At 38.9% G+C, this 23,193-nt stretch overlaps 1 protein-coding gene across 1 annotated transcript; it reads right to left on the minus strand.

Annotated features, from left to right (window-relative positions):
• Positions 1 to 24: 24 nt before the first annotated feature.
• Positions 25 to 17,665, minus strand: napsa (napsin A aspartic peptidase). Its single transcript, XM_063016920.1, has 9 exons — positions 17,598 to 17,665; positions 11,961 to 12,138; positions 9,948 to 10,071; positions 8,025 to 8,143; positions 5,949 to 6,148; positions 4,483 to 4,605; positions 4,061 to 4,205; positions 3,768 to 3,866; positions 25 to 2,698 (listed from the first exon to the last, which is right to left on the minus strand). Exons 1-9 carry the CDS (start codon positions 17,663 to 17,665, stop codon positions 2,537 to 2,539), a joined length of 1,218 nt encoding a protein of 405 aa, XP_062872990.1. The 3' UTR covers positions 25 to 2,536.
• Positions 17,666 to 23,193: the final 5,528 nt, after the last annotated feature.

Genomic DNA, 23,193 nt, shown 5'->3' on the forward strand with positions numbered 1-23,193 from the left:
AGATATATGACAATAAAAACAATCTTTTTATTATTATTAAAGTCTTTATTTAGGAACTGCAGTGCAATTTAAGTCAGTGCAACAGTTACAAGCAAAAATAAAAGCTGCTACAGCAGTGATTCTCAACCTTTTATTCTCTTAGACCTCCTGTATTCAAAATAAAGAATTCTGGGACCCCCTCAATACAGATTGTGATATTATTAGTACTTTTTAGCAAGGATAACAAAAAAGGTTTTGTGTAGTTTTGGTATTGGTATTGGTAGTTTAAAATTGATAGAATAGATAAGACATTACAAGTTATCTCTCATATACCTATAGCTGTTAGATTTTCCTGTCTAATCGTCTCCCGTCCTCGTCTAGACTCACTGAGGCCCCATGTTTGAGAACCATGAGCTTAAGTGAGCTGAACTGAATAATTACTGCGCAGTAACAGAATTACGTAAGAATTGTAGTATGTATTTATTTTACATAATTTAATTTACGTCAAAGGTTTCAAGGCAGGTCTGGGTTCACCCAACTTTAGATTCCCGAGGCCCCCTTGGTTGAGAACCACTGATCTACAGCGCAAAAAAATCCTAAACTGATAACTCTAATTTCTAAACCACTTTGTATACACAGATTCACCACATGACCAGGTCTGAATCATAAAAAATAAAAGCAACAGCTCAACAGTTAATGCATTATGGCATCGTTTATATAAAAATGTGGTTCTCTCAACACTGATTAAAGTGTGAAACGTAACAAATTCCATCATTTAGTACTGAATCAAACTCAAAACCTGCTTCTGACTTTCAGACTAAAGAAGGATTTGTGTCTTGTTCTTACTCATTTCCGTTGGTTTTGCAGGCTGAGCTCAGAGTTTCTCATTTAATAAAAAATTTTATCCAAGAACATTACATTTTCAGCATTTAGCAAAGACTTTTTATCCAAACGTGACTTACAGTACAGTGACAGTATACTGTCTAAGCAATAGAGGGTTAAGAGTCTTGCTCAAGGATCCAACAGTGGCAACCTGGCAGTGATGGGGATTGAACCGGTGCTGCTTTTATACCAAACCATGATTACAACCACCTGTTGACATCACCTGTATAAAATCACATCATTATTTAGTTTCTTTACCTCATTTGTTGCAGACCTGAAATGAAATAAATGAAATGAAGTTGAGCAGATAAAACATGAAATATCTCAGGTTCAGCCTGTCTGCCATCAAATAAAAGTCAAAATAAATGTAAGAAACTCTGTGTTTTTATTTATTTGCATTTTCCATACTGTCCCAACTCAAAATGTGCGTTCTTGCTGACTGAACAGTCTCCGCTCATGCTTCTACGCAACAGTCAAATCATCAAAGAAACCAGCAATTTAGTAGTTTAGAGATTAAGATACTGGACTAGTAATCAGAAGGTTGCTGGTTTGAACCAAAATTGGCACTGTTGGGCCCCATGTACAAGGCCCATAAACGTCAATTGGTTATAATTGTACGTGGCTTTTGATAGTAGAGTCCGTTAAATGTAAAAAAGCATGAAAAAATGAAAAAGTAAAACATGTTTGGTCTGATTTTTACATTTTTCTATCTTAACTTCCCAACTATCCCAATATATTGTAATATACGAATAAAAACACACACACACACATATATATATATATATATATACATACATACACACACACTATATTGCCAAAAGTATTCACTCACCCATCCAAATAATTGAATTCAGGTGTTCCAATCACTTCCATGGCCACAGGTGTATAAAACCAAGCACCTCGGCATGCAGACTGCTTCTACACACATTAGTGAAAGAATGGGTCGCTCTCAGGAGCTCAGTGAATTCCAGCGTGGTACCGTGATAAGATGCCACCTGTGCAACAAGTCCAGTCGTGAAATTTTCTCACTACTAAATATTCCACAGTCAACTGTCAGTGGTATTATAACAAAGTAGAAGCGATTGGGTAGGCCACGTAAAATGACAGAACGGGGTCAATTTCTGCAAAGTAAATTGCTACAGACGTCCAAACTTCATGTGGATACTCCTAAACCTTGTGGAAAGCCTTCCCAGAAGAGTTAAAGCTGTTATAGCTGTAAAGGGTGGAGCCGACATCATATTAAACCCTGTAGATTAAGAATGGGAGACACTCAAGTTCATATACGTGTGAAGGCAGATGAGCGAATACTTGTGGCAGTATAGTGTATATATACAGTATATTGACATTCAATTTGAGTTTGTTTTTCCAGTAAATCAGTTGCTTGTATTTTCTATTTACAGATTTTACAGACAACTTTTTATAGAAAGTCAATTCTAGTTTGATGTTTACACGTCATTAATCAGCTGAATATTTAGGAACGAAATCGGAAAATATCATGTTTTATGTTCCAGACACACAAACACTCGTAACAAAAGCATAAAAAGCAGATTTTAGTTTAGAATTTCACCACTGAGCTATAAAAGAACACACATGACTTTTACACCAGAAGTAAGAAGTTAGAAAGTGGATCGGCGAGTGGAATCCAGACTCTGTGAGACCTTGACGTGAACACTGTTCACTTGGCTCGAGCGAATCCCACTCGGTCGTTGTCGCGGTCGAAGACGGTGTAGAAGCGGCCGATGAAAACATCACCCAGGATCCAGAGGGGCCCGGCGGGGGGGCTGATGTCCATCGCCATGAAACCGGACAGACACACGGTCATGCCCATCTGAGAGGACTGAAAGGTTACACAGAGATACGGGGGTCATGTTTTAGTCCCATTTAATTATTATATACTGTTAAGATCACACCATGCAGTAATATGTAGTTATGTAACAGGCTCAAGTGTGTAAGATCAGGCACTGGTGTTGGACCAGAAGGCCAGAACCTGTTAGCTGTTAGCATTACACTGTCATTCATTCATTGTCTGTTTTACCACCACTTTATCCTGGTCAGGGTCGGAGTGGGTCTGATTCACTGTACGAAAGTTAGGAAACACCATGGACAGTTCACCAGTCCAACACAGGGCAAAGACACACACACACAGGCCAAGTTTAAGTATCTCCAATAACCCTGACGGTAAGTCTTTGGATTACAGGAGGAAACCTGACTACCCAGAAGACACCCACACAGACACGGGAAGAACATGCGTTAGAATCAGTGTAGGCTGGTATATGCAGGGCTCTATTTAATTGCTCAGCTCAGGAGTCACAGCTTTAGTCTTCACATTTTTATTTTATTTATGCATTTTCTCCCTTTTTAGCACGTCCAATTGCATCACGCTTCCTCTTCACCAATGCCGATCCCTGCTCTGATTGGGCAGCAGCCGTATGCATCTTATCACCTGCACTTTGACGAGTGCAGTGCAGCTCAGCGTTGTGTACGGAGAGACACACCCTGAGAGCACTCTTATCTCGTCTCTGTGCAGGCGCCATCAATCAGCCAGCAGAATTCGTCGTAATTGCACCAGTCTGACAGAGAGACCCCATCCGGCTTAGTCCCGCCCATATCTGAACAACAGGCCAATCGTTGTTCATGTGGCCGCTCAGCCTCAGCCGGCAGGCAGAGCTGGGATTCGATACGATGTATTCGAGATCCCAGCTCTGGTTCCAGCGTGTGTTTTTACAGCTGCGCCACCTGAGTCTTCAAGGGCCACATTTTCCCACACAGTTTGATAAACGTCCTGCACTGTCATTTACCTCATGAGTTTAATCCAGCTAGATTAAGCAGGGGGGTCATCAAACTGTTTCTGTAAAATAACTCCACAGAGTAAGTAATGATGGTGTAGAGAACAGACAGAGTGTCACCTTAAAAACGTAGTCCTCTCCGGTCAGGTTGAACATCTTCCCTCCCAGATTGAGTGAAATTACAGGCAGGGTGGGGATTTTCTTACAGCTGATCCAGTACTACAAAAAAAGAAACAGAAACAAATCCACGATCAATATCCAACAATAACCTGCTTATCAGAATTATTTATCTAAACTATTACAACATAACCCAACAATCCCAACAACACTGCTGCACCTGCTACACTCATACCAGAACAACACACACTACCACAGGTGCAGCTTGTAAAATAATGAAGGTTTTAGTCTCTCACCTCTCCCATGAGAAGCGGGAGGGCCCCGATGGCTCGGTGCAGGGCCCGAATCTCCTCCACTGGTCCTGTGATGAGGGACGTTCCCGTGTCGACGATCGCCTGGCAACCGTCCTTACAAAGAGTCAGAGTGTTTCCAACCTCCACTCTGTAATAACATACACACACAGTCAGTGATGGATGTGGATACGACCAGCGGTAGCTCAGTGGTTAAGGTACTAGTCTAGTTATGGGAAGGTTGCTGGTTCTAGCCCCACTTCTGCTAGGTTGCCACTGTTGGGCTATTTAGACACAATTATAAGTGGACGCTTTGGAGAAGAGTGTCATTTGGGTTGGGTCAGTTCTCATAATGATAAATAAAGGTCCAGGGTTCACTGGGTAAAGAAACAGAGAACACAGTGGCGTGTGGGTGCAGGACGACTCACGAATCCATCTTGATCTGCCAGTACGCTCTACGGGTGACGTTCAGGTAGTGAAGATCTCCATCAAAGTACTGCTGATCAAATCCACCCAGCATGAGCTCACCTCCCACCTCCGCTGTGGGGTCTCTACACACACACACACACACACACACACAGATACACAGATACACACGTCACAGAATGTCCCTACACACACACATATACACACATAAAAACACGTCTCTACACACACACACACACAGATACACACGTCTCTACACACACACATAGATACACACGTCACAGAATGTTCCTACACACACACATATACACACATAAAAACACGTCTCTACACACACACACACACAGATACACACGTCTCTACACACACACATAGATACACACGTCACAAAATGTCCCTACACACACAGATATACACGCATAACACGTCTCTACACACACACACACACACAGATACACAGATACACACGTCACAAAATATTCCTACACACACAGATATACACGGATAACAACACGTCTCTACACACACACAGATACACAGATACACACATCACAGAATGTCCCTACACACACACATATACACACATAAAAACACGTCTCTACACACACACACACACACAGATACACACGTCTCTACACACACACACACACAGATACACACGTCACAAAATATTCCTACACACACAGATATACACGGATAACAACACGTCTCTACACACACACACACACACACACGTCACAAAATGTCCCTACACACACAGATATACACATCTATATACATATAGATTATGATCTAATAATAAAGCAGAAGTGAGCGGTTCTTCAGAGGAGGAAGTGAGAAAAGGGAAAATACACAAACACCTTTAAACCAAATCAACTATCACCAGTATCACCAGTGTGACCATCAAAAGTCCTAAAACAGTTCTACAGTTCTTCAGTTCTACAGTGTTTCAGTACCAGCAGTGATGCAGTAGAGAAAAAACTCAATAATTTATTTATTGTCTGTTTTAGCACCGATTTATTCTGGTCAGGGTCACAGTGGGTCAAATACACAGGGCAAACACACTCTCATACTTAGGGGGACTTTAGTAGGTATCTCCAGTAAACCTGACTGTACGTCTTTGTACTGTGGGAGGAAACCCACACAGACATGAGGAGAACATGCAAACTCCACACAGAAAGGACCCGGACCGCCCCACCCGGGAACTGAACCCAAGACATTCATGCCGTGTGGGGACCGAGCCACTGTGTCACGTAGTAGTAGTACTGAGTATCTAAATTTGTTTATGCTGCTAATCAACAAACCCTGACATAAAGCGGCTTAATATTGCTTAATATTTATCTTTCTCACTGTGGTTTGGTGGAGTCCGAGATCCTTAAACATGTCTGTGTACCCAAAGACAGCTGAATTCACCAACTGTTCTCTACTTGGAGATGATAATGATAATTTTGTTTTTTTTAAACACTACCTGTTGATGTAAAAGGAGAAAATGTTCTGTGGCAGCAGCTTTTCGTCCATGATGGAGTCGAACACGGGTCGGACCTTCCCCACCGAGAGGATCGGGTACGCCATGCCCAGCACGCCGTCGAAACGGGCCACCGCGAACACGATGCCCGGCTGCATGACGGCCTCGGCAAAGAGCTGCTGCTTTACGTCCAGACCTGCCAGCTAAACACACACACGCACACACCCACACAGCGATTACTAGTGAGCAACATTACAGCACTTTATACACCCTTAAATAAACCTGCTAAGTTTCTGTATGTATTTTTACATATACATCGTCCAATTTAGTCATATCTGATTCCCAACTGTGAATCCACTGTCGCTTGGACAAACCTCGAACTCATCAAGGAGAGTCCATATAGAAATCCATATATGAATCATCCGTAATCCAGTTTAGTTCTGATCAGTGTTCTGTATAGGTGCAACAGTATGGTGAGATCTGCTCTCCACTTAGTACTGACTGGTACTTTTAGTCATTTAAATTTTTTAATTGAATATGAGGAATAAATGAGTTTTTGATTGACTTGTGAAAAGACAAAGCAAAAAGGTGTTCCATTTATTCAGACACAGAAAAGAACAGTTGCTAAAATCATTCAAACCGCAAGACTAAAGTCACTAAAATAATGACCACCAGGGGTGGTAAGTGGTAGCCTAGTGGGTACAGCTTTGGGCTATCAACCAGAAGATTGGCGGTTCAAATCCAGGCTCAGCTATGCAGCCACTGTTGGGTCCTTGAGCAAGACCCTTAAACCTCTCTGCTCCAGGGGTGCCGTTCGATGGCTGACCCTGCGCTCTAACCCCAGCTTCCAAACAAGTTGGGATATGCGAAGAAAGAATTTCATTGTACTGTACACCTGTATATGTATATATGACAAATAAAGGTTCTTATCTTATCAAGTAACGAAGTACAAGTACTTTGTTACTGTACTTGAGTAGTTTTTTTTTAGGTATCTGTACTTGATTATTTCTGTCACTTAATACTTTTTACTTTTACTCACTACATTTTTAAAACAGGCTCATTACTTTAGTTTTAACTAAATAAATGTATTTATTGGTTTATTTTATGTCTATCTATTTATTTATGTATTTTGTTTAATCAGGCAGTTCTGTTCAGGCACCTAATGAAGTGCAAATTGGAATCCTACTGAATGTGAAGCGGGGGGGGGGGGGGTGTTATCCAGTTCAGTCTGAAAAAAACCTTAAATATAGGGCAAACAGTGAAGATAAATCAGTGACTGCTGTTATAGGACGTGTGTGTTTGTCTTTAAGAGAGGTGTGGGAGATGCTCTGTTTACAATATCGCTTTAAGTGATTTAGAAGTTGATTCATATGAAGCGAAGCGTAAGTATCTTTTCTCAGACGTCTCTTCATGTTTAAGGTTGCGGTTTTAAATAAACATCAGCTACTGGAATATTTAGTGTGACTTGCTTACCTTAAAAAGCTCAGGCTTAATTAAACTGGCTATTACCACAGAGCGGTAACCGAGTCAGACTCGTTCTGTCTGTGGTGCTAAAAGTTTAGAGCAGATTAATTATCCTGAACTAACAAACTTAGTAACTGATGAACTTTTGTCTCTGCTTGGCTCTGTGAAGTAACGTTTTCTGCTCTTGTCTTCATCAAAAGCAAGAACCGCTTACGATTTATGAAAGTGAACAACAAACCTATATTTGTAATTGTACTTATTTATTTATTTTAAAAGCACGCTTGGATTCACAGAACTTTGAGAACCAGCTACTTCTGAAACTAAATAAGACATTCTGGGTCTCTTTGTAGATGTTGTTTGACTGAGTGGACTTAAGTGTAAAAAGTGTAAAACTTAAAGTGTAAAACCTAAAGCTGCTTTTGGGTGATGGTGCTTGTGTACCTTCAACCTGTTCACAAAACTGAATTTAAAATGTTTTTTTTTTTTCTAAAATTACTTTAACTTTTTTACTTGAGTAATTATTCTACCAGTTTACTAGTACTTTTACTTTAGTAAAGAACTTGTGTATTTCTGCCACCTCTGATGACGACTGAGATCTGAATGTGAGCGACTCACGTTGACGGTATCCTGGCTGAAGAAGCCGGTCAGGCTGCCTCTGCCGTACTGGATGGAGAAGGAGGTGCCGTTCTGTACGTACGTACTGGACTTCTTGGAGTTATAACGATGGTGCAACCCTGACCGAGAATCAGAGAGAGTCTAAGTTAGATCTAATGTCTATTTACCATGTATTATTTACTATTACAACACATTTAGGCATTAAAAAGTGACACTTCATTCTAAACGAACCCCCACAACCACACTACCCCACCATTAAAATGATCATCATATCAGATCAGTGACGTTAATCTTGTTTGAAGCTGCTGAAGTTTAGTGTTTAGTTTTTAAAGTAATGTCTGCTCTTGGGTCGCATTTGTCTTTTTTACATTAACAAAACGGCAGGGAGTCACTATTCTGTTGTATTTAGTTACGTTACATATGTCTGTTATGTGTGTTGCTTTAGTTTTGTTATTGACAGGAATTTTAGGAAGATCTCTGCTTTTGCGTTGTTGAACGAATCCTTAATGGTCTTTTCTGTCTCACAGTCATAAATGACTTGTTCTAGCATTAAGTGTGTGGCAGCTTCATCTTTTATCAGATGTGTGTGTGTTATTCTAGTGTGTCCAGTGCAACTTGTGTTCACCGCCCGGTCCCACTCATGAATGGGTGTGTGTTTCTTTTTTTTACAGGTTTGATGTCTATCGGTGGGATCTGATGTTTTTACTTTAGGCAATTGCAGTTGGATGAATCCTAAGGTCACATGACTCTCATGTTGGAAATATTAACTGAATGTGTCTAGTAGCTTAAATTTCTTGAATGAGCTGGTTCACTGTGTGTGTGTTTCGGTTTTCTGTTCAGTCTTCAAAGGTTCCTAATAAGCAGGAATTAGTTAGTTTGTTTGTTTGGGTTTTAACGCCGTGTTTAACACATTTGTGTCATTTTACGGCATGATTGGTAGGTTTATTTTATGTTTGAGTCTGCTTATTTTATCTTGTTTTTATATTTCATATTTTTATTTTTATGGCTGTGAGGTAGGTTAAAACTAGAATGGATTAGTAAATTAACAGTGGTAGCCTGGTGGGCAGAGCTTTGGGCTACTTATCGGAAGGTTGTCGGTTTAATCCAGGCTCTGCTATGCAGCCACTGTTGGGCTTTTGACCCTGTCTGCTCCAGTGGTGCCGTACAACTACTCACCCTGTGCTCTGGGACAGTGGAAGCCTAGTGGGTAGAGCTTTAGCCTATCAATCAAAAGGTTGAGAGTTTGAATCCCAGCTCTTGAGCAAGGCCCTCAACCATGTCTGCTTCAGGGGTGATGTACAATAACTGACCCTGCGCTCTGACCCCAGATTCGAAAATGATCTAGGATATGTAAACATGTATCTGTATACATATACAGTATATGACAAATGAAGGTCTTCTATTCAACACTAGGGCAGCTGGGTGGGTAAGTGGGTAGAACTGTCGCCTCACAGCAAGAAGGTCCTGGGTCAGGGTCCTTTCTGTGCGGAGTTTGCATGTTTCCTCCGGGAGCTCCGGTTTCCTCCCACAGTCCAAAAACATGCAGTCAGGTTAATTGGAGACACTAAATTGCCCTATAAGTGAATGCGTGTGTGCTTGTGTATGTATGTGTGTGCATGTGTGTTTGTGTCTGCCCTGCGATGGACTGGCATCCTGTCCAGGATGTTACTGTGTGCCTTGCGCCCATTGAAACGCTGGGATAGGAGTAAATTAGTAGATCGCTATCTGCTGTCTATCGTTTTTCATTTTGGGCTGTAACTGAACCATCCAGAAATTATAAACATGTGTTTCTTTAGCTTCCAGATCCTTGGTACTTGACTATGTTTGTAGTCTTCGTCCTTTATGATCTCTGCCGGTCTTGATAGCTAATTCTTCTTAAATTAACATAATCGTTTCATTTTTTTAACGATCACGTTTACTCACAACATGCCAGATCGAGGAAGGAGCAGTGGATGGATGGAACCCACAGGTTGGATGAACCTGTATCGAATAGAACTTTGAACTCTTGTGGTGGTGTACCAATGGAGATCACACCGAAGTACTGGGCCTGGAAAAATCAAATCAGATAAAAGAAATCAAGCCTGAATAAAGAAATGTGCTGAGTTTATAAAACCCACAGGAATAAGAATAAACCTGCAAATGGAATGAAATAAAAGCTGATATTACCTGAGGCGAGTATTTAGCTCATCAGCGAGGCGCCTCGACTCTCACATATTTGATAATAATAGATCAGAATTAGAGGATTTTAATTGCTCGATGTGTTGAGGCCTGACAGGCATGTTGGGTTATTTATATTGCTGATATTGCTGTAATCGCCCTGAGCGTCATTTTAATTACATTTTCATGACTAGACACCTACCTAGCATTCTAAACAAGGATCTGAATTAAAATCACTGTTAAAAAGAACCATCACATGTAGGGTTGGTTTACCAGACCAAGATTAAGTCTAGTCCTAGACTACACAGCATTTTGAATGGAGATTCTCCATTTAAAGCAAAATATAGTCCTGGACTAGCCTTAATCCCTGTCTGGGAAACCAACCCTTAAATACATATAAAAGTGAGCTTTAACTTTTACCATCAAATACAAAATGTACACCCATATACAAAAATCCCAATAAATTACAGAAGAGGACACACTTCCATAGATGTCATTTGTATTATTGATTGGCAGCGTTGGCCTGTAGATGGATATGTAAGGAGCTCCACCACACGACAGCCATTCTGGCTGAAACTTTGCAACAACATTTAAAGGTTGAAAATGTTATTTGGCCTCTGCTACCGGTCAGCTGAGCGCCCACTTATCAGGCACAACTGGCAGTGCGTGCAGCAGAAAATCAGCCACAAATCTGCTAGGAGTGATTGGCTACAACTAACTTGGTAGAAAAAGGGAGAAAATGCAAAAATTAAATAGATAAAAATTTAGATTTAGCCTCAAAATACATTTTAACAGAAATAAATCTAAACATGCATTTCAGAATGAAGCAGCAGCGCCAATCTGGACTTCAGAACCAAGACATTTTTTAAGAACCAACAAGGGTAATGTGTCACTGCCAAGTTAAGATAAGATAAGATAATCATTGTATACAGTCACAGTTGTCTGATAAATGCCATCAACTTAAATGCACAGTGAACGGCCATTTTTCTCCATGGAAGCCACCCAGATTCTTGTCCAGTCACTACTGCAACTCCCTCCCCTGCAACTCATCAAAAATGCAGCTGCCCGTCTGGTTTTTAACCAACCTAAACACTACCACATCACCCCACTGCTGCGTTGTCTTCACTGGTTTCCTGACCACTGGTTTCCTGACCACATTCAAATTAAAACACTGACGCTCGCCTACAAAGCCAAAAATTTACAAAACCCCATTCTGTACCACGCAACCTCCGAGCCACTGGTCTCGCTCGACCTAATCCTCCACCCAGGACTAGAGGAAGACGAGCATCAAGGTTCTTCTCTGTACTGGCACCCAAGTGGTGGAACAAACTTCCTCTGTCTGTCTGAACATCTGAGTCTCTCGCTGTCTTTAAAAATGATTAAAAACCTTCATCACCTCTTTACTAAACGTCAGAACCTTTACTAAAGCTGATTTACAATGCTGTTCATAAATATTAATCTACACCAGGTCTTAATCAGGGAAAAAAATTTATATATTATGCCAAAATATTAGCCACTGGACTGCTTATGAAAAAAAAATGTGAGGGAGCTGGTTGGTACCTCCCCTGATTACACAGAAAACTGTCACACTTCAGTTCAGACCAGGTTCAGTTCACAGATTAATTATACGTGGCAAGTCACTAATCTAACACCTACAACAATATGTGGGCAAAATGTGGATCATTTACTGTTATCAGGGGCTCAAACTGAAGAACGCTGGTGTAAAAACAACAAGCCTTCTATATACTGAATATTTTCTGTCGGGATGATGCTGCTTACATCCATGAAGTTTATGAGCTTTTCCACGGGGGCTGAGGACTGGGTGGTAGGGACATGATCGTCCTCCGTGGTCCAGGCTTCTTCTCCGGCCTGTTTGGCCCTCAACTTCAGCTCGTCCAGGGTCAGGCCGCTGTCAGCCAGGGAACGGCGTACGGTGCGCATCTGATGTAACGGGATCCTGCAAACAAAAACAATTATTCAAATGATTAAAAAATCTTTATATTAGAGATAAACAGTCTCCCGACCTTTCTAAGTGTGACTAATGCATGTTTAGACTAATTAGCCAGACTGTTGGCTATGTGCTAACATTACTGAAACAAACATCCTGGTTCAGGTTAATAGTAGAAAGCAAAAGTAATTAACTGATTCCCCCAAAATCCCCCACCAACATGGATTCAGCTTCAGTTCTGCACTACAGTCTTTATTGTTATGCTTACAGTCAGCAGAAAATACAGTTAAATGAACATGTTTGGTAAAAAATGGCTGGCACAGTGGAACAGTGTGGCTCCCACGGCACTGCAGGGCCTTCCACACCTCCAAACACATGCAGTTAAGCTAACTGGAGATACTAAAATGGTCCAAGTTGCAATGTGTGTGTGTGTGTGTGGACTACGATGGACTGGCGACCTGTCAGTGTCAGACCCACTGCAACCCTGAATAAGATAAAGAGCTGGTAAAGCCAACAATGAATGAATGAATAAAACTCTGTGGTTTAAATTCTCTACATTTTAATCTTTACAGACCCTAAAAAGAAATAAATAAAAACATGTGCTGCATTTAATGCAAGGCAGAGTTTATTTCATCAAGATGCTGTACAGGTTTAGTATACTATGTGACATAAAACTGTCAAGGATACAGATACATCCCATCTTACAAAAGCATGATTTATAAAACATAATATATATTAAAACTATTAATTACAATCACTACATCATAAAACCGAAGCAGCTACTGCAAAGACTAGATCATCTCTGCTATGGCTGGGCGGTTTTCAAATACAGCTATACCGTAGCACAGTTAACACAACAGCTGTAGACTTCAGTAGGATGCAAATCATATAAGATTCCTGTATAGACAGTCGAGAAAGAAGCTTTCAGAGCAATGATTAAAACACTGAGTTCCAGGTTTGTCTTACAGGGTGAAAATACTTCAGGTCAGTCGCTAAACCAACGTTATAAGCAAACTGGAATCAGAGAGATTTAAAGTCGTCCACTTTTCTACAACAGACCTGTGGTCAAGTTGTACAGTGGAGTTTGCAAACGTGGTTTTATTTGTTAAAGGGAAAGCTAAGGGTAATTGTACAATACTTAAATATTAAATAAACAATAAAAATTGTATTTATTGCAACTGTTTCATGCGTACTGATTCCATCATATATTGTGTCATTTTGTGGGGCTGAGCAAAGCTTATAGTCCTCAAAACCTTTATTATAAACATGGTGAAATAAAATTTTTTATATTCTATGTACTTATGACAGTAGAATCAGCCACAGACATATAAACAGTCCCAGTCACACGAAAATAAAACATACCGTGATAAACCGTGAAACTTAATATAAAAAATACCGTGATACAAATTTTTGGTCACACCACCCAGCCCTGATCTCTGCTCTTAAGCTTAGACATCGATGTTTTCAAAACTATTAGATTACCAGAGCTTGGTAATCTGATGTAATTCAATTTAGTTCTATATCACAATGTAATTAAACGTACAGAATCATGTAATGCATTTAGTTTTACACTTTCACTTGAGCAAACAAATGCAGTTGCTCTGTATCTGTCGATGAGAAACTGTCCCTCTGTTCGGAGTAATTTGTGCTGGGACAAGCGTATCACGTCAGTCATGGGATTTCAATCACGTCTGCAACTTAGTTTTCTGTAAATTAATGTGTTAAACTCAAACGTCTTTGTCCAAATAAGGTCTGGGACAAAAATACACATTCAATCCAGATTACTTATTCAAATATTTAAGTTCGATTAGAAATATTAGACGGAGCCACTACAAACATAAATCAAGACTGAACATGTTTGTGAAACGAGACATTCTCGCACATTAAACTGTCTACTTTTTTTTGGATATACATTATTTTGGATATACCCTATCTCCATAACCTTAACCACTGAGCTATCACTGGCACAACAGACAACAGACATCGTCTTAAAGCAACTTTATAGAATACAAGACCGACAGACCAAAAAACCACTGTTGAACAGCCTAGGGCGACAGTGGCAGGAAAAACTCCCTTAAAATTACAGGAAGAAACCTTTAGAGGAACCAGATAACTCCATTATCCTTGGGTGGCCTGGAGAATCATTTGAATGAGTTAGAATTACACAAATAATACATACAAAAAATTCAATAGAACTAAAAGTTCTAACTAGCAAAATAAAAAATAAAGTAAACAATTAGCGTTCTTCATTATTCAGTCCAGTCTGTGATAACGTCCTAGTGAGTTCTGGACATTCTGGACACGCCTCCTGCAGAATCTGTGAGACCCCTGTAATGGTCTCACCAAGAAAATAATGTTTAAGAAATGATTTCTTTGCATTTCTTAGTTTCTTGAGACTATACCAGCAACAAACTATTAATATTTTTACTAGTGCACAAAGTATTTTTTAAATGAGCCTCTATTAAACAGTTACGCAGAATTATGCAACTTTTTATGGATGATTTTTCAGCTGCTAGTTTCAAGTTGACATAAAGGTTAGAAAAGCTGTTTTCTTAAAACCACATCTCATCTACCAATATATTACACGTCAACCAAGCAGTAGATCCGGCCCGAACAAGATTATTTAAATATGGCTTATTTTTACCCAAGTAGACTCAAAGTAAGCTCAGAAGGTCCAGTGAGTGAAAGATCCTTACAAAAGACTACCAGGATGATTCTGAAGGGCTTGTGACTAACAGGGGCCTTAATTTTTTTTTTACAGTGGGACTCAATGTCATATCTTTTCTTGGGACCACACTACCCATTGAATGTATATCTCCAGCAGCACTCGTACCAGAGTCTCTGTTGTTGAAGAACACTGAGACACAACCCAATACTTATACAATAATCATATATTCAACTCAAGATCACAAAACTATGTATGTAAGACAATGTATTGTTCATAAGTACAAAGTACATGAAACAGTGGCCTTTGTACCAAGGTCTGTATGCAATGCAGGAAATGTGTCAATATAGTCAAAACAGTCGAACGTAATACAAGAACCCTTAAAAAAAAACAAAGCTGCCGTTAGTAGAACTTCCACAAACAAGTGTGTGGATCTGATAAAACAGAGGGACTGGTTACAACAAAGCCACAATTCACTGACCAGGACTTTAAACCACAAGGGTGGGGCATTCTAACCCAGTAACACTGCGCCTGTTATGAAGAAAGCTGGTGGTACTGTCGGAGTGCTGCTCAGGATTGCACTAAATGTATAGATACATTTATATTAATTGGGTGTTCCATTCCTTAATTGGGTCAGTATCTCAGAACCTACATCAATGTCCAAGAATGTCCTTCCCAAAGTCATGCATGTGTGTATGTGTACTTCTAACCTAGCAGATCGTGTCATAGCTACAATAAGAGGAAAACTCACAACTTGGAAAGTTTTGGGACAAACAAGATCATGTTTCATTAATCAAAATAAAGAAGAAGAAAAGTATTTATGATTAAATCCTAAAAAGCAGCTGCATTGGTGTTCCTTCTGAATGCGTTTGTGTGAATTAAACATAACATGCATCACATTTACTTCATCGCAGTACAATACAATACAGTACATGTTATGTATGAGTGGTGCATAAGCTGGTCATTAATAAAACATGCATCACATTTACATTTTCAGCAGACGCTTTTATCCAAAGCGACTCACACAATGAGCAATTGAGGGTTAAGGGCCTTGCTCAGGGACCCAACAGTGGTAACTTGGTGGTGGCGGGGCTTGAACCGGCAACCTTCTGTTTACTAGTCCAGTACCTTAACCACTGAGCTATCACTGGCCCATTACAGTACAGTACAGTCAGTGTTATGTATGTATAAGTGGTGCATGAGCTGTTCATTAATAACATGCATCACATTTACTTCATTACAGTACTGTTCATGTTATGTATAAGTGGTGCATGAGCTGTTCATTAATAACATGCATCACATTTACTTCATTACAGTACTGTTCATGTTATGTATAAGTGGTGCATGAGCTGTTCATTAATAACATGCATCACATTTACTTCATTACAGTACTGTTCATGTTATGTATAAGTGGTGCATGAGCTGTTCATTAATAACATGCATCACATTCACTTTATTACAGTACTGTTCATGTTATGTATAAGTGGTGCATGAGCTGTTCATTAATAACATGCATCACATTTACTTCATTACAGTACTGTTCATGTTATGTATAAGTGGTGCATGAGCTGTTCATTAATAACATGCATCACATTTACTTCATTACAGTACTGTTCATGTTATGTATAAGTGGTGCATGAGCTGTTCATTAATAACATGCATCACATTCACTTTATTACAGTACTGTTCATGTTATGTATAAGTGGTGCATGAGCTGTTCATTAATAACATGCATCACATTTACTTTATTACAGTACTGTTCATGTTATGTATAAGTGGTGCATGAGCTGTTCATTAATAACATGCATCACATTTACTTCATTACAGTACTGTTCATGTTATGTATAACTGGTGCATGAGCTGTTCATAAATAACATGCATCACATTCACTTTATTACAGTACTGTTCATGTTATGTATAAGTGGTGCATGAGCTGTTCATTAATAACATGCATCACATTTACTTTATTACAGTACTGTTCATGTTATGTATAAGTGGTGCATGAGCTGTTCATTAATAACATGCATCACATTTACTTCATTACAATACTGTTCATGTTATGTATAAGTGGTGCATGAGCTGTTCATAAATAACACGCATCACATTTACTTCATTACAATACTGTTCATGTTATGTATAACTGGTTCATGGGCTGTTCATAAATAACATGCATCACATTTACTTCATTACAATACTGTTCATGTTATGTATAACTGGTTCATGGGCTGTTCATAAATAACATGCATCACATTTACTTCATTACAGTACTGTTCATGTTATGTATAACTGGTTCATGGGCTGTTCATAAATAACATGCATCACATTGACTTTATTACAGTACTGTTCATGTTATGTATAACTGGTTCATGGGCTGTTCATAAATAACATGCATCACATTTACTTCATTACAGTACTGTTCATGTTATGTATAACTGGTTCATGGGCTGTTCATAAATAACATGCATCACATTGACTTTATTACAGTACTGTTCATGTTATGTATAACTGATGCATGGGCTGTTCATTAATAACATGATTCACATTTACTTCATTACAGTATAATACAATACAGTACATGTTATGTATGAGTGGGCTGTTAATAACTAACATGCAATGCCAACCTAAACCACTTTTACTCTTAAACTCGTGATTTATAATCAGTTTAGAGCAAACAATGCACAAATGCATGGAAGACTAAACGTGAGATCTGTAAATAATAACGAATAACTTAACATCTAAAACCAAAGTAAAATCATATTACAAAATGTTTATAGAGCTGGGATGTATATAAGAAGATATTTACCTGATAATTGCATAGCTGCTGACCACAAATATCAGCGTTAATCCCAGAATTAGAGCAGTTTTTATCATGTTTTATATCTTATAAAACACGATCATAAGAACTGAAACAAAGTTGCAGCACGGCTTCCTCTATAACTGCGCATTCACTAGTAAATCCGACAGAGAACCTCGGAAAACTTCGGCAGCTCTCGGCTTTCGTCGTTCTCCTCAGCTCTGATTGGCTGGTTGATGAGCTTTCAACGGGGATTGTTTTCTACTAATGTCAATCATATCACAGCACAGTGTTGCCAGATTGTGGTTGACTCATCTAACAGTGTTTGAATTACAGGTTTACCAAGTCTCCACACACCCAGTTTTTGTACAGTACAGTATATAATAATAACTCAGTATATAACAATCACCCAAGGGTGCACCCGGTTTGCTTTCACTGATTTGGCTGAACATATTTGTGAAACAAGACGTCATGTCTACTTTTTCTTTATTTTGAAAATACCCAATCACCTTGTGCACGCTAGTGAACTGCAGGACACCCATACACATCTAGATTGCTCTTTACACATGCCCCTAGGTGGCAGATTCTTACACAGGGCCACCGGGCAAAAACTTAGGGTGATTCTAAAGGCCTAATAGGGGCCCAAAACATATTACAACAACATTATTTTTTTCAGTGAGACCCAGTGTGATATGTCAATAATTTCCTTCAGGATAAATAAAGTATCCATATACCTGTCTATCTATCTATCTATCTATCTATCTATCTATCTATCTATCTGTCTGTCTGTCTGTCTGTCTGTCTGTCTATATATCTGTATCTGTCTGTCTGTCTATCTATCTGTCTGTCTGTCTGTCTATCTGTCTATATATCTGTATCTGTCTGTCTATCTATCTATCTGTCTGTCTGTCTGTCTGTCTGTCTATATCTATCTATCTATCTATCTATCTGTCTGTCTATATATCTGTATCTATCTATCTATCTATCTGTCTGTCTGTCTGTCTGTCTGTCTGTCTGTATATCTCTATCTATCTATCTATCTATCTGTCTGTCTGTCTGTCTGTCTATCTATCTATCTATCTATCTATCTATCTATCTATCTATCTATCTATCTATCTATCTATCTACCTATCTGTTTATCTATTTATCTATCTGTCTGTCTGCCTGCCTGCCTGTCTGTCTGTCTGTCTGTCTATCTATCTATCTATCTATCTATCTATCTATCTATCTATCTATCTATTTATCTGTCTATCTGTATGTCTGTCTGCCTGCCTGTCTGTCCGTCCATCCATCCATCCATCCATCTATCTATCTATCTATCTATCTATCTATCTATCTATCTATCTATCTATCTATCTATCTATCTATCTATCTATCTATCTATCTATCTATCTATCTATCTATCTATCTATCTATCTATCTATCTATCTATCTATCTATCTATCTATCTATCTATCCAAAATCCCTGGCAGCGCCCCTGAGGGTCACACTACTCTTAGCTTTCCAGCCTAACTAAAGCATTACTTTACAGTACCAAGTAACAAATAAGACTTATTACCAACAGTGTTACACATTGCTGCAATTAATCAAAGACTAATTAGTGTTATATTAACATGAAATAAAGTGTTAGAGAAAATGGTAATATACATAAAAGCCTTTTATTTGATCACTTTATCACTTCCTTCAGATGTGCAGGTGGGACAGAGTTCATTACTCTACATAACATATAACAACAAAAAATACAGCAAATAATCATTTAATTACCATAAAACATAAACGTAAAGAATGAATGAATGAATTAACAGTGTCATTGCTGTTCTTATGTAGTCGTTCATGTTAACAGTGATATTTTTGAGGCCTCTTAAATCTAGAGTGGAAGTTGTGGTGAGTTCACAGTAGTTCCTCTTTAACACTTTCACATCACTGAGCTTCTATTTTCAGTGAAAGGACGCTGAGTAAAAATATTACAGGGACAATAAACGTGTCTTGAACTTCATTAAAAATATAACATTTTATAAGTGTTAAATTGCCCTTAATGGTTACATTACAGTTACATGCATTAACAAATTACGAGAGGAACCGGTGGATCTAGAGCCAGGGGAGTAGAAAACAAGGACAGTGCAGGACAGATACAATAAACCAAGAAACATAACAAAGAAATGTGGGTAAGAGAACTAACCAGTGACCTGGTCAACGCAAAGCTGGTTTAGTAACAAAAAGCACAGCGGTCATGTGAGTAGAACTGACAGCAGGGGGAGACACTGAGTAACTAAAAGTCACTTCTGAATGCAGATGCTGTGTTCTGGTAGCAGGAAAAGACACTGACTAACAGAAAATCTAGAAAACACCTGATTATGTGCAATATACTGTGGAAAGAATAAAAACACATAAACATATAATTAGGAGAAATAAAAAAAAAAACAAGGGACCAGTTTTTAAATTTTATATGGAAATACAGCAGATTCGGAAAGTATTTAGACCACTTGGCTTTTTGCACATTTTATTGTGTTAAGGATTTGATTTTAAATGGATGTAACCGCCATTCTTAGCATCAATCTGCACTTAATCACCCAGAATGATGATGTGAATATTGACATGATTTTAAAAATCGGACTTGTTGCTGTGCACCTCCAAACTAACAGTCTACTTAGAGTTTGTTCCGATGAGAAAAAAAATAGAACTCTTTGACCAGAACAGTAAGCACTATGTCTGCAAAAAACAGGCACTGCACATTATCTGGCTGATATGATTTCACCTGTACTGTGAAACATGGTGGTGGCAGCATCTTGCTATGGTGCAGGGACAGGGAGACTGGTAAGAATTGAGGGACAGATGTATGCAGCCAAAGGAACATCATTAAAGAAAACTATTCATTAAAATTTGCCATGAAAAATGGGATAAACCGCCCAAATCCAGAATTGTAAAACAAATTCAGAGAGACATGAGCTGCGTCCGGAATCGCATACTTAGAGAGTATGTACTAGATTGGAGGAAGTATGCACTACTCTGCCGGTAAAAAAGTACATACTTCCAGTACAGAAGTATGCAGTATGCACACAACACCACTACGCACGTGGGACGTGGGACGTGATGACGTAATATCACCATGGTTACAGACTCTTACAAACCCCACTCGCCAAACTTTTGGATATTTATCGTGTTTTTGTTATAAATTCGTCTTTAAAATGTTTTATTTTATTTATCTTACTAACACTTGTAAACAGAGGACCGCTATCTTTCTTGTTTCTTATTACGCTTCGAACGCCTACGCAGTTCCAGTTGCATTATGGGATACATTAACGGACCGCAAGTGTGCATCGCTTGCATACTCAAACATGGCTGCCCAATAAGTAGGTCATCCGGGTACTTCTCGCGTACCTCTTTGTGTATACTATGTATTCGGACATACTAACCGCTCTCGCGTACTCATTTCGCGTACTATTGAGTATGGAAGTATGCGATTCCGGACGCAGCCATGGTCAAGGCAAAGCTGGGTCAGTAGCAAAAAGCTCAAAAGTCATGTAAGTATGACTGACAGCAGGGGGAGACACTGACCAACTGGAGGTCACTTCTGAATGCAGATGCTGTGTTTTGGTAGCAGGGAAAGACTAACAGAAAATCTAGAAAAGACCTGTTTATATACAATATACTGTAGAAATATACCATAAACGTATAATTAGGAGAAATTAAGAAAACAAAACAAAAGATCTGGATAGTTTTATACCTTTGTGATAGCTTAGTGGTTAAGGTATTGGACTAGTAAACAGAAGGTTGCCGGTTCAAGCCCCAGCACCACCAAGTTGCCACTGTTGGGTCCCTGAGCAAGGCCCTTAACCCTCAATTGCTCATTGTGTTCCGCTCATTGTGTAAGTCGCTTTGGATAAAAGCGTCTGCTAAATGCTGAAAATGTAAATGACTGATGTCTGTTTTTTGGTTGTAATTAATTTTATAATACCATAATCATCATTATGGGTAATTAAGTGTAGAGTTATGGCAACTGATTCTACTATCTATTACTCGTTCTGTTAGTTCTATTATTAGATATTGTTTTAGTATATAAAAATAAAATACACACACAATAAAGTGTGCCAGTCGAGGGGTCTGAATACTTTGTGAATTTAAGGCAGACATACAGATAGATAGATTTCATTTATTTATTAGGATTGTAACGTCATGTTTTACACTTTGGTTACATTCATGACAGGACAGGTAGTTACTCATTACACAAGGTTCATCAGTTCAAGTTTTTAGTGTGGATTACAGTCAATGACAATTTTATATCTTTAATTCACCTCACTTGCATGTTTTTGGACTGGGAGGAAACCAGAGCTCCCGGAGGAAACCCACACAGACACGGGGAGAACATGCAAACTTCACACAGAAAGAATCTGGACCGCCCACCTGGGGATCTAACCCAGGACCTTCTTGCTGTGAGGCCACAGTGCTACCCACCGAGCCACTGTGCCACCCTAGATAGACATATAGATAGACCGAAATTCATTGATCCCGAAGGAAATTAAAGACTACATATATGTGACATAGTATTAGAGTGGTTCCTGTTCCTAATCAAAAAGGAACATTGGTTGCAACACATTTGAACATATGGAACTCATTTTATAATGATCATTATGACACTGCCACGTCCCAACTTTTTTGAAACTTGCTGCAGGTATTGAATAAAGATACCAGTTGCACTGGGGCCCATGGCGGGTGGGGGCCCTCCACGACATGAACTCAGCTCCCCACCATTATTATTATATTACAATATTTTTGTTAGGTAAAATATTAAAGTAACTAAAAGACAATGAAATATCAGAATACATGTGGCCATATATATATATATATATATATATATATATATATATATATAGTATATATATGCATGTTAAGACATGTAGTCGAGTTAACTGCTGATACTACAATACTACAGTTAAAAAAATCACCCTAGGTTTGAATGTATGTGCACCCTGTGATGGACTGGTGACCCGTTTGAAGTGTTTCATGTCTTTCGTTCAGGGAATCAGACCCACCGTGACCTCTGATAATGATAAAGAGGGGGTAAAACAGACAATGAATGTGTAAATGTGCTTTTACAAAACAAACATTTGGACTTCATCACCTGTCGACGATTTCTTATATGAAGAAACTCACTCAGAACTCAACCAATGAAAGTCCTGCAGGTGGAGTTGAGCTTGTTGAACCAGTTTTTTAATGACTTCTTAAGGAAAAATGAAACCAGTTCACAAAACAAACATGTTTTTGACACAACTGCACTGGAAATATATTTATGCTACAAATAAGAAATTGCTGCAACAGGTGAGAAACTTTCAGATTCTTTATTTAAAATAGTAAGAACAGCAACAGACATGTACAAGTATGAATATGCTGTTTAACAAGAAAAAAACACAAATAAATAATTAAATAAGTAAAATATTTGAACTCCGCCAAAACAGGTGTACCTAATCAATATATAGAAGCACTTTGTAGTTCTACAATTACTGACTGTAGTCCATATGTTTCTCTGCATGCTTTGTTAGCCCCCTTTCATGCTGTTCTTCAATGGTCAGGACCCCCACAGGACCACTACAGAGCAGGTATTATTTAG

The sequence above is a fragment of the Trichomycterus rosablanca genome, chromosome 2 (genome assembly GCF_030014385.1).
Source record: "Trichomycterus rosablanca isolate fTriRos1 chromosome 2, fTriRos1.hap1, whole genome shotgun sequence".
NCBI classification, from domain to species: domain Eukaryota; kingdom Metazoa; phylum Chordata; class Actinopteri; order Siluriformes; family Trichomycteridae; genus Trichomycterus; species Trichomycterus rosablanca.

Excerpts from the sequence above, each read along its gene's own strand:
- napsa (XM_063016920.1), bottom strand. The coding sequence starts at position 17,665 with ATGATAAAAACTGCTCTAATTCTGGGATTAACGCTGATATTTGTGGTC. Across the intron at positions 3,867-4,060 it reads TCCCGCTTCTCATGGGAGAG|TACTGGATCAGCTGTAAGAA; the intron begins GTGAGAGACTAA and ends CTTTTTTTGTAG. Across the intron at positions 2,699-3,767 it reads GAGAGGACTACGTTTTTAAG|TCCTCTCAGATGGGCATGAC; the intron begins GTGACACTCTGT and ends GTAACCTTTCAG.